This window comes from Pteropus vampyrus, unplaced genomic scaffold (genome assembly GCF_000151845.1).
Source record: "Pteropus vampyrus isolate Shadow unplaced genomic scaffold, Pvam_2.0 Scaffold339, whole genome shotgun sequence".
NCBI classification, from domain to species: domain Eukaryota; kingdom Metazoa; phylum Chordata; class Mammalia; order Chiroptera; family Pteropodidae; genus Pteropus; species Pteropus vampyrus.
The window spans coordinates 13086-26583 of record NW_011889120.1 but is presented as its reverse complement, the minus strand read 5'-3'; the positions used below and the strand labels follow the sequence as shown (position 1 = coordinate 26583).

Here is a 13498-nt window from a genome sequence, read left to right as displayed (position 1 = left end):
TAATTTGAGTTTTGGAAGGGAGTATAACAAAACTGAAGTAAGAGCATGGGCCTTAGAGTCAGAGAGCTTTGAGTTATGGATGAGTTAAATAATCATTCCGAGTCTCAATTTCCACATATACCTTCTTTGTAGGATTATTGTAAGGAGTAAATGACATAAAATAAGTAAAGTGCTTAATATGGTGTTCGGCACACTGTAAGAACTCAGTAACTTTGGCTATGGTTATTAATATTATAAAAAGGTAAACCAATGCTTAAAAAGTTACCATGACTCAATGACATAAGTCAATTTCAGAGCAAAAATTGGAAGCAAGTTTCCCCAACCATTATTCTGTGTAGTTTTCAATATTTTAGAATAGTCTTGTGATGTAAGGATGTATTTACACATTCTCACAGTATTTAATTAGCACCAATCTATATAGATTTTATTAGTTCACTTGTAGTCTCTATAAAGACCTTCATATTCATTTGATAAACACCAGAATCTTAGCTCCACAAAGAGTAGCCTTTAAAATGTTTTAGTTTTCATTAGGGGCTAATTTCTATCCTCTTAGAATTGACCAACTGGAAACTGGTCCAATTATCCAACAGGTGTTATGTTTGTTAAGGTCACATTGGAGAAATGGAGGCAACATGAACATTAGAAGAGAGAGAAGCTGCCTGTCAACTGAAGCAGCTGCTTTAACCCACTGCCCAAATCCTCATCCTAGGGGACAAGAAACTTTAATCAGGACAACCACTTTATATAGTTTCTAGTAATGAGAACTTTCTCATCATCAAAACTGTCATAGTGTGAAAAGGCTTCATCAATTAGCAACATTCCGCATTAATTCCTATTAACCTTACGCCCACATGTTTAATTTTTTAAACTTTCATTAACTTTTATTCACTTAGATAATGAACTCACTGAAGGAACATTGTAAGTTTAATTATTAGTGTTCAGGAGCCTCTCCAAAATATCACAAACTTCTCAGTTTATTCAAAGCAAAAATTAAAATGGCTTCTGCCTGAAGATCAGAATCACTGAGAAAGATCAGACTTTTCATGCAAGTTGTCTTACCCCTAAACTACAGCCTTTCTTTTTAATCACTCTGAAGAGTTACCAAGCTACAAGTAGAATATTTATCAAAATAAAAGCATTTTTTCAAATGAGGATTATCATATTAATAATCAGATTATTTTAACTTCATTTTTTTAGACAATACATTTATTTTGGCAGAGATAGAACAAAGTGAATCAACTGAGACAGAAAATAGACCAAAATAAAGATCATATGATGTACATTTTCTAAATCTAAAATTAAGAAAAATAGTCCTTGAAAATCGACCATAGGCACAGAATGCCTATGTCATTCTTAGCTTAGAAAGGGATTCATGAGGTTCATAAAACAAGAAAATTTTATGAACTTATTTAGTTAAGTGCAATAGTTTTAAAACCAACACTGTAGTCCTCTTTTGGGAAATGAAGAGGTAATTCAACTATTAAAGTTTTAAAAAATGTTTAGGTTGATATTTAAAATAAATCAATCTACCAGACACTATCAGTGTTAAAGTAGATGAATGAATGTATGCTGTTACAAAATATATCAACTAGGTAATTCAATAATTTGTAAAATAAAACTTAAAAGTCATACAAAAAAGGTCGATTTTGTATGCATCGTCACTTTAATTTATATTCCAGAATTAGTATCCCAAATCATGGGATATATAATGTTATTCTACACCTGTTCATATAGAAATGCATATCTAACCTCAGCCACCACCAATATTTTCTCATGTTATTTTAAAACTATGCCTTATATTTTATTAAATAATTAAGAAGAAAAGTTATTTGGTTATTTTTCAAAAGGTTACTTAACTATTTTATACACAAACAGGCATTTTATTTCATTGGTATCTTTATAAAACTTTAGCAAATCTTTATATTAGTTCCTCCCACTGACTCGTAAGGTAATTATACATACCACAGTCTGATGATTGACTTGGATCACTTCATCGCCAGCATGGATTTTTTTGCACCGATCTGCAGGTGACTAAATTTAACATAAAGGAAATGATAAAGAACATAAATTTTATCAGCCATTTCCTCTCTCTGAAACACTACAATAAATTCACCTCTTTAAATTAGAGCGATGATTTAATTACAATCTTCAAGGAATTAAGCTAACAAAAAAGGTTACTAGTATTTAACATACTGTTTGTATTCTAGGTATAACTAATGACAGAAAGTAGAAATGCAAAACAATATATAGATATTATAAAAGACCAATATGTTTCTGAGAACATTAAGGGAAAATGATAATTGGTATTACTCTTTGCAAACTTTATGCAGACAACCCTATTAGGTTCTACTGGGCAAGTGGTTCAAAAATACAATTTAAAACATTATTTTTTTTTACCTTGAACCTTTCTATTTGATACAAATAATTCACATTAACCTCAGCCAATAAGTATTTTCAAGCACATGCTTATAATCAATATAAAAGCTCTTTCAACTAGTGATTAAGTTCCTAATTCATTTCATCATTAATACCATCAATTCTGAATAACTGAGGAAAGTAAATTAAAAGATGAACGGCCATTAGTTTAAGTTACATTATGTAACATTCTCTCTCTAAATGTCTAATTATAAGAACATCTTATTTCTTATGCTTCTTATTTCTTATGTTTCATACAGTGTAATATGTTGGCAAACAAAACCACACTAAATAAATGAAAATGAAATTTCCAAAGGAGGTAACAATTTTACTACTTTTTCCTTTATTCTCATAGGAGATTAAAAAACAACAACAACAAACAAACAAGCAAAATAAAACTTTGGGAAACTAATGTTGACAAGTTTTATGAAGTCTTTAGAAAACTAAAATGAGGTTAAAGATAGACATTTTATAATATTGTAGGTATGGGTAATGAATTTAAAATACTATTCTTTATTTTTCTTCTAGTGACTACTGATTATTGATCACACACATTATTATACACTTTAATGGTAATGCATATGGACTTTTGAATATATAGAAAATGTTTTAATGAAAATATATTTGTGTATTTATATATATGTGTTAATTTATCTATCAAATACAACTACAAATACTGTAATATTTATTCATTAGTATCTACTGAAAGCTAATGAAGAGTGATACCGTGATGGAGTCTAAAAAGTAAAATGCTACTTTCGAGACACTGGAATAGGATTTATTTTAAAAATGATTTCCAGCTCCTTTATTTTTTATTCATTTCCATTTCCCATTATTTCAAAAACAAAGAAGTCTTGAAACAATATTAACCTCAATTCAACAAGTTTTAAAATTTATAATAAAATTATTTGCTATACTTTACAGCAAAGTAAAATAACTTATCCACATTAGTGAGCACCTTTACTAAGACTCAACACAGACCTTCTAATGATAAATGAGTACCAAAGGGTACCAAAGATAAAATATTTTCAAGAAAAAAGAATTAAATGATGAACTATTAATATTTGGTTCATATCTGAACTACTCACAGAATCAATCTTTCTTTGATTGCTTGTCAATTTATCAAATATTACTGAGTAATTAAAATGATCAATGTGTAGCGCTCAACTTTCTTTTACAGATCCTAGACAATATAGGGATAACATTCTTACCAATTCTTCAAGAAACAGTTCAAAATCACAATTTCTGTGATTCCTTCTGATTTCAGTTGGCAGCATTTACTATTCTTTCCTTTGTCCATCTACGCAAACGTTACAATCTATTTACACAGTTAAACCCCAGCTTGCACACCTTAAGGGCAACAAGCTAATTTAATTTTTTAATTCTTTCAATAATCTAGCCCCATGCTTGAAACATAGCAGACATGAACAAAAGTTTGTTAAAATGAACAAATGAGTAAATGAATGATCAAAGGAGTGATTCATCAATGACAAGAGTATAGTTCACAGTATCTTACTGCATTTATAAATTTTAAGTAGTTCACGACATGCATTTAAATGATATTCTTGATCTCATATAACTCTTATATTTAATACCAAATGTGAAGCCAGTACAGCAATCCAACTGCAATATATTATTATGTGTTTTACCATTCACAAGAAACCAAGAGAGGCTGGGGTAGGGGGGAAGGGGAGGAGGAATCAATAAATGATTAAAGTAATAGGAGAATTAGATGATAAGAATGTTGATTATTTTTAAAAGAAAATGCTAGTAAAATGCTGAGATTAACAACTTGAGATTAAGTAATTCCTCCTCAGTCTTCTTTGAAGGAATACAGCATAAACATGCAATTTGTCAGAATTTTTAAAAGAAAAAAAATTCAAAGCTCAGCACCTCTTTAAAAGAGTAGGATGGGAATCCGGGACAAGCAAATGCAGGGATAATGATTTACTATGCTATTCAAATCTATCATACTGATCGTGTTAATGCCCAACATAATCACTTCACATTTCTGTGACTCTTATGCAGTCTTTCATATTCATTAGCTTATTTGATTTTCTTTTTAAATTTTTAAAAAGTTTTTTTTTAAATTAAGTTTATTGAGGGTGAGATTGGTTAATAAGATTATTTAGGTTTCAAGTGTACAGTTCAATAATACATCATATGTATACTGCATTGTGTGTTCACCACCCAAAGTTTAATCTCCTTCCGTCGTCATATATTTGACCCCCTTTACCTCTATCTACCTCCCCCCTTCCTCCTTCTTTTCCCTCTGGTAACCACTAAACTGTTGTCTGCGTCTATGAGTTTGTGTTTGTTTGTTTGTTTGTTTGTCTAGATCATTTTATTTTCACAACGATTTAGAAAGGTATGTAGTGCAGATGATATTATTTCCAATTTACAGTTTAGGAAACTAAAGTAATGAGAGGGCGAGTCATTTGCCAAAAATTACACTGCCATTGAGCTGCAGAACTGCTGTAGGATGTAGGCCAAGGGATTCTGACCCACTGCTTACAGTGGTTCTCACATAGGCTGGTCTCCATAGTTTTTGATTCAGTAGGTCAGGGATGGGGTTCAAGAATCTGCATCTCTAACGAATTCCCAAGGGAGGCTGATACTGCTGGTTCAGGGAGGGCCTCACTGTGAAAACCACTGAGTATGCTGCCCCTCTCCACTGACTTAAGCTGAATTATATTAGTATTATACAAGTAGTCAGAAAGTATGACTTAATCTGATGTTTTTTTTTTCTTACATGAGCTAAGTTTCTTAATATAAATAAACTATCTGACAGATGGAAGTAGATTCTTTTAGATGTCACAATAACTTGTCATGAACCAGAAAATACTTAACAAAGATAAATCTCTTGCTGTGAACAGAAAACATCTGATTTACTTTAAGTAAATAGCTATTCTAAACTCAATAAACTGACTGAAATTCTCCTCGAACCAGCCCTTACTAACTTAATATGTCATTTTAGTTTTATCTCTTCATCAGTTCATGCTCTCAGAAGTCAACCTCAATCATGGAGATATATAAGTTGTTTAACAATAAAAGGAAAAACACACACCAAAATTAAAAATGTTATAATACTTACATTTTCTGTGGTTCCAGTAATTACATGGAGGCCATCATATGTTGATTTAATATACATACCCTAAGAAAAAGACAGCATCAGAAAAAAAAAAAAGTGAAGCACTTGAAATGTTTCCAAGTACATTATAACTTCATTTACAAAAAATATTTTCCTATCCAATTAAAATTGCCACATGCTCCAAGGATGAATCCATGATTTAATGATGCTGTCTTTAAACTACCTGAATGTTCTGGTTTCTAAAATTTGTACATAGCTTAATCAAATAACTACTTGATAAGTGAATTGCCTATGAAACTTGTAAAATGCAGCATCTTAATTCAATACCCTGAAGAAAGAACCCACCTCACTCCCCACAAAAGTCCACACTATGTGTTCTGTGGCAAAACAAAAGTTACAATGAAAAATTCAAATATCGATACTTATTAGCTTATTATATTTGATACATATTATATAATAAAAAGTAGACTTCTACAGAGCCACTTCAACTACAACTAACTGGATATAGAAGAGTAACAAGATACTGTTAGTATAATTTTTTTTTCTCCTCTTTTGTGGTATCCTGCATTTTCTGCCTTTATTTCTTATTGATGAAATTTTAATAATTAAATCCAATAATCTCTATACCAATAACTAAGAGGTAATGCATGGCAACTCCTCCTTTCAGTAAGGAGGGCGAGATTCAATTTTCCATTTAAATAAAGCCATTTTGAGAAAGCTTCATTAAAGTTTAAAGATTATCCAGCAATCCTGAAATTGTGCAAGCTTTATGAACAAATGAAAACTTTAAATTATAAGACTTTAAAGGAAAAAAATATCATAAGGAACTATTCACATTTTAAATATTAAAATATTTTTATTTAAGTAAATAAGAAAAAACAAAATTGATGATTCAGAAAATGGCCTTTTTAATTCTCTAAGGAAGATTTTGTTACTTTAAATTCTCTTTGGGGAAAAATTACCCCAGTTTTACCTATAAAAGTGCTTTGCATTTTCAAATATTCATTTCAAAAATAAAACAAAGCTAATTTTAACAAACTTGAAGTCTGAAATATAATGAACTTAACATAATCAACAATATCATCAGAAAAAGCATATATTGAAGCACTTATATAAAGTAGACAATTACTATAACATTAATTTCCCATACCTTTATGTTAATTATATATTTAGATACCTGAATGTATATGTTTTCACTGAAACAAGTAAGAAATAAAAACAAAAAATAGTAAACTTCATGGAATGCAATTATTAAGAAGTCACTGGGTAGGTTTCAATTCTGAAAAGCCATTTCAATAATGTCATACGTCCAAAATGTTGGTATCACTTCTAAAAATGGCTGAACCTGGATCTCTAATGTGAAACAAAATGAATGTTTTAAAAGGTGATCACTTACCTGTAAACTCTAGTTTCTTAAGTGAAACTTCATCGCTTTATATAAATAAATAACTAACCTCAATACAAGTACAAATAGAAATTAATTAAGAAATTGGTTACAACTGTATGGTAATATTCAACCTTACACTGGTGACAAATGTATAACATACTTACTTTTGAAGTTAATATTTATTCCATTATTTATTGAAAGGTAAATATAATGATGCTATTATAGAATGCAGAAGAGGACAAGATCCTTGCAATCATCTCTCCCCCACCCAGGAATTAACAAAATGACATCAAATTAAAACAAGATCTTAAAGTATATTTGTAAGAACTAAACATTAAATTTTGTTTTAGTCTTTTACATAGAAAGATTGTTAGACAATAGAGTAGAAAAAGACAGTGAAAGAAACAATACATATTGCTTGGACATACAAAACAATCATCATTCATCACTATTTGTTACCGTCATCACTAATATCTATTTGTTACAATGTGCCAGAGACTGTTTTAAGTGTTTTACATTTATTTCACAATAGCCCGTGTGGTAGAAACTATCATTACTTCTGTTTTAGAGATAAGGAAACTGAGGCACAGAGAAGCTGGGGGTCTGCCCAAGGTGGTGAAGCCAAGTTTCTAGCCCGGGCAGTAGAACTCCAGACCACGCTCTCAACCATTAGGCTCCTGATTTATTGGTTTATTAACAGGAGAGCTGTATATCTTTGCTTTTCTTATTAGAATATAACATTTGGCAACTATAGATATTAAAGTGAAATATCTGTTTAACATCTATTCTAAAATACTAAGACCTCTTTAGCACATCTTTATTATGTGCAATGTGGTTATAAAGAGTAACTGGGTTTGATATTTTACAAATTTACTTTAATCACCCATCTCTTCTGACAACTATAAGCTGAAGTTGATTATATTTCTCTCCACACTTCTTTTAACACTGTGCATTACTGATTATGAATTAAGGTGTTTTAAAAGAGCTCTAAACAATCTCATAAATGATTAAGTCATAGAGAAAGTCTAGTATCCTAAGATAAATCTTATAGTCATTGAGTTAATAAAAACTCATGGAGATAATCTAGTTATTACTCTGGAAATAAAATCTGTGTGTAATTGTACATACCAGGAACTTTAAAAATGGCAATTGTAAACTAAAGCAAGTATCTATTAGTTATAGGAAGAGGATCTCATCATTATTTATACATAATTAAATGTTATATGATTTAGGTTAAAGCTATTTTTTTCAGATGGATAAAATATTTAAAATGCTTAAATAAAGAAGGATCTAGCTACGTATAGAGTTCAAGTCTAGTGACTTCATTGTTATGAGTAATAGAAAAGAAAGCACATATTTAAAATGCCACAAAGAATGAAGATATTTTGTTTTATGCAATATTTTCATTTCTAACCTCAATCAGCCATTTGTTATAACTACTTTTAATAATCAAAATTAACATCATCATCCTTTTTATCTCCCTCTGGTAGTGCTAATGAGAAAAATGGCCAAAAGTCAGGCACCAAAAGAACTAAGAGAAGAAACAAGTTGCTTAGATGAGCTTCAAACTAATCATCTTCTGAATAATGAAAAGTCCACAGAACTACATCCGATCACTTGTTCACCTCTGAGAAAGGGTAAAACAGCAGGAGGACATGTAATTCAAATGGCTCTTTTTCTGGAACTGAGACAAATCTGGGCTTCCATTTCATCAAAACCTTCATTCTTTCCTTTTTCCTGAAACCAATTAATTAATTCTGGAGCTGACTCGAACAGCTCCCTCTCTCCTGCTCAGCTTGCCAAAATGACATTTGCTTCGCTCTCTCTCCAAACGTTGGTTAACCAATGGGAGTCAAAGCAACCTCACAGTCAAGTCAATGAAATAAGGCATATTTGGAGATAGTCCAAGTGCCTAAATAGCAAAAGAACTCTCTGAGGCCAAGAGACTTCCTTCCTCAAGGATGTCCCCACCAGCCCCTTATTCTCTATTCAACTGATCTCTTGGCTCTGATTTAGTTTAGATACTTTCTAATAGCACTCATTTTCCTTCTTTAATTTTCTGCTCATTTTTATTGTTTAAAAGCATTTCAGAAACTAGTTTCATATTTTTCATCATAACTAAGCACATTCTTCACCATTCCTTATAATGCTCAGGTCCTAGGAAATTTTACAAATTAAGCAGACAGTTGATGAACAATTTATCCAGTTTATCAGTGGAAGAACAAAGTAGCTACCTTTTGTCTATGAGAGAGCCTCCATTTTGAAACTGGCAGAAGACTTTCTGCAGATGTTTCTAAGCTAATTAAACCTCACTAAAGCTTGGTATTCTCCCACAACTTTCTATTTATTTCGCTCATTTACCATTTGGACACTTCCTATGGCTAAGCACATGCTAAATGTTACCAAAATCCTCAAATCTATTTATTCATATGCGACTGACTAAACTTAAAGGTGGCTGATTTTTAAAATGATACCCTGAATAAGTCATGTAAAATTTCTCTTTAGTCATCTCCCCTTTAATATAAACCATAAGAAATAGTTTTGTAGTTAGCTCTTTTTTATGAATATTCAACATTTTGGTTGTTTCTTTTCCTGCCTCTGAAATATCTTCCCAATAAAGTACTGCCGATTGTCCTTTAAAACTGAATTTCTCTGGAAGAAAAAAATTGCTTGGATGAGCTTCAAACTAATCATCTTTTGAATACTGAAGAGTCTACAGAACTATATCTGATCACTTGTTCACCTCTGAGATAGGGTCAAACAGCGGGAGGACATGTAATTCAAATTTTAAAGTCATCCTCCTAAACTTCTCGTATCTCCCTTTAGCAATTCCAAGTTTAAATGTGGGATAATGGAACACGCGTTATTCAGATGTATTCATTTAGATTTACCTCAGCTTAAACCCTGCCTCTATTGTGTATTACCAATATATGATGCAGGGCAAATTGATGAAGACTTGTGATTCCAATTTTCTCATTCGCACAATGAGAAAATTAATACCTACTCTATAGAATTGTGAGGAAAATGCCTGGCAAATGGTAAGCACTCATTTCTTCTCTTTTCTCAATCTTTCCCAGACTATTTAATTGAATCTGGTTCCTAGCATTTTAAGTTCATGACTATTCCAAAGAGCAGACCCAGATCTATTTTTTTCAAATTTAAAGCTTTATAAAAGGCCTGTCCAGGGCTATAACTTCATTTAAAAAATCAAGATTTCATAAAGTCCAATAATTAGCCTTGTGTTGACTCACTTCATGTGTTTATTTTTTCCCCATGATATCAGTGGAAATTAGAGGGAAAAATAAAATCAGGCTCTTTTCTCAGAACCATACCATCCTTAGAACCATAGACTCAGAGAGCTAGAGGGAGCTTTAGAGATGATCTAGTCCAGCCTTTCTGGCCCCCAAATTCTACAGATGAAAATATCAAGGCCAAGGAAATTAAATTTACTCTCCCACTTCCCCCAGATCACATTCACAGCAATATTTTATGTAAGTGATTTGTATCCAGGTGTCCTGACTCCTAGTCTAACACGACATAGTAATTGGCTGATAATTTCCCACTTTACAAATCAAGCTTAGAGAGCTTCCCTTCCTTCATAACTACGGAAAGGGATGTAGAAAGGAAAATCTTTAATTCTATAGGTCGAAAGGTGCTTGAAATAAAACTGGACTTTGTAAAGGTAGCCAAAAGGAATAAGTAATAACTAAAAACCATAAATATTACTTTGAATAAGTTTATAAATGTTAGAAATAAGCTCTTAAACCTAATTAAAGTTAGATTTAACACTTATAAGTTATGATGATGACATGCTTGCTGGCTATTTGATATGCTGAGTTCCATCTTCCCAGGAAGACACGGATAAAAGCCACAAAAGCCCGAGGAAGTATGGTTACCTAAAAGTAATTTACCAAATATTAGAAGAAAAGTCAATCTATAGAAGAAATGGCTTCAAACTGAAAAATCACTTGTGGCCAATGAAGGCTTTACCCTCTGAAATAGTTATATACATACATATTTAACTGAAGAAGAAACATGACGTAAAAGCTAAACCTGCTTAGAAATTTTTAAGATCATATTATCTGATATAAATTATTAATGCTAGCTTCCAAAATTTCTGTTTTCTAAAATATCATTAATTATAATCCTTGGAAAATTCAACAGGGAGAAATTAGAAACACTGTAGTACCAAGCTAACATGTAATAGTTGGGTAATAGGTAAGATATTCTCCAGCCACTTTCTTGGTATTTTATTTTCCTGTTTTGAAACCGGCAGCATACTTATAGATATTTTTTGTCTTTCCTTCATTAATATTAATTTTATGTGCTTTCTTTCTAGAGGCTTAAAAAAGAGATCTCTCCTTTGGGTTAAATTCAGAAGCAATACAATTTTTAATCAGGTGAACAAAATGTAGATGATTACCTTTATTATTACATAATTTAAAAAAATTAACATCTCATGGATGTTAGCCTAGTTTTGGCAATATCCACTTGCTTACTCAATCTTATAGGGAAGAATGGGTATGATTTAGAAAGGATATAGCATTTGTTTAGTTTACCCACCCTAAGGGAAGAGAGACCTATTAAAAGCAGAACAAACCAAAGCAAAACGAACAAAACACCCACCTGCATGGGTGTTAACACTGTGGTTCTTACTATTAAACTTATGCAAACTTCCTTTAAACCTAAGGAACTTTGGTAAGGAGTGAAAGAACACAATAAAAGCCAAATTATTACCAAAGTAAACAGGGTAATTCAGAAATCACTATTTTTTATTTTCTTTCATCTTCATTTATCTTCATAAAACTTCTTATCATGACAAACTCCTATTACCTTCACTCTTCTAGACAAAAATACCAAAATGTTCAAAGTTTGTTAAAATTCATGGATTCCCATATTCGGATGCTGCTTTGCCCACACCATTAGCAGTCCACTAACGGATGGTGGCTTTGATAAACATGGTATCTCTTACCAGCCCTTCACTTGGTTTGATGTTTGCCAGTTGAATCACTTCCAGGTGGGCTGACTGTGAAACCAGAGGATCTGATGACAGGGATATGATATGGTCACAGACGCCAGAAAGAGTTTTACACTGAAAACAAAAAAAGAAAAAAAGCTGATAAACACATGTTGTAAGTAAGTAGTTGGCATTTTATTCTATAAAATCTGCATTAAAAAGGTATTCGGGTGGGAAAAATACATATGCACACAACACATCTATATTCTAAATTATTGATACAAGAACTATATATCAAAATATTTAAGGAAGTTATAGTTATGTTTTATTTCCACTATTTGATTCATCAGACCTAAAAGAAAATGATTGTTTCTAGACAACCTTAATAATTTGAGAACTTCCTGATAACCATCACTGGATTAAACTAAATTCGATAATTCCAAAAACTTTAATGATCAGAATAGTTAAAAAAAAATATCCAGCCAAGGTCCAGGTAAGATGAATCTCCCAAATCTGCCTGATGAACTCCTCCTACTTATTCGTCTAGACATTTCCACTCAAGGTTATCTTTGTATAAAGTTTCTGACTTCCTCCAGGCAAAGTTTGGCACTCCTTCAATCCTGCATTCTCAGCATTCTATGAATAGTCTATAATTGTATGATAACTATGTTCTGAAGCCCTCTTGAGGCAGGGACCATGTCCCACTCATCTCTGACTTCTCTTTCTCCCCCACCTACTACCTGCCACCCACACCAGGTAGTCAGATCCTAGAACATATAAGGTACTCAATAAATATGAGTTGAATATAGTGAAAAGCAAATGAGCTTTAACAATGAGTAGCTTGACTGAGGAAAGAAAGTTAGTGCTTTAGTTAGGGTAAATCCATTCACACTGATACAAAATAATAGATTTAAAATACATGCATAATGGTATGGTTAAGACTTACACATGGAAAAATCATGAAGAAAGTGGAATGAGTGAATGAAGCTTGGAATATAATGCCCTAAAATATGCTGGCCCTTACATGCTTTACAGACTCTCATTGTACTTAATGAAGCCTGCTGCCCATCTTTGAGGGTTTTGTTTGTTTGCTTATTTTTGTTTTTGCTTTTCCCCTACTGTAGGAGAAGCTATTTTTTTTGTAGCAATCAAAATGCTATCTTCTATCCATCTCCAACAAGTTACATTTGTTCTGTGACCATGCATTACCCTACTGAAAAGAACAGAGTTTTTTCACCTTGAGCAGATAATGAGGACTCTCTTTTTATTCTGTATTCTGTAATTGGTCCACGGTCTCAGTGTACTCAGGGTTCAGCTTCTTCACAGGACAGAAACTGCCAGACTAAATTTCCCACTGTGTTCACAAACCTGCTTTTCAAGGCTGTACTTTTATTGTGGCTATCAGCCCCTAAAGATAGACATAAGCTGGCACAGTAGCAATATCCATGGAAAGAACGTGGGTTTGATATGAAGACAGAGGTAGGCAATCACCACACTGCTGGTTACTTGCTGTGTGACTGTGAACAAGTTATTTTATATCCCTGAGACTCAGTTTCTTCATATAGAAAACGGGGTAATAAAAATTACTTTCTGTGGTTTACATCACAAATCAGGATAATATATTAAAAAAAGAGCCCAATATGGCTCC

The 13498-nt window shown here is 32.1% G+C and overlaps 1 protein-coding gene across 2 annotated transcripts in view; it reads right to left on the bottom strand.

Annotated features, from left to right (window-relative positions):
* Positions 1-11986, bottom strand: part of CNKSR2 (connector enhancer of kinase suppressor of Ras 2) — a 130215-nt gene extending 118229 nt beyond the window's left edge. For both annotated transcript variants that reach the window (XM_023522342.1, XM_023522343.1), the window contains exons 1-3: positions 11866-11986; positions 5510-5569; positions 1963-2031 (exon numbers count right to left, since the gene is read on the bottom strand). In XM_023522342.1, coding sequence (XP_023378110.1) covers positions 1963-2031; positions 5510-5566 — 126 coding nt within the window. In that variant the 5' untranslated portion in view covers positions 5567-5569; positions 11866-11986. The remainder of the gene's footprint in view (positions 1-1962; positions 2032-5509; positions 5570-11865) is intronic.
* Between the last annotated feature and the right edge of the window lie 1512 nt (positions 11987-13498).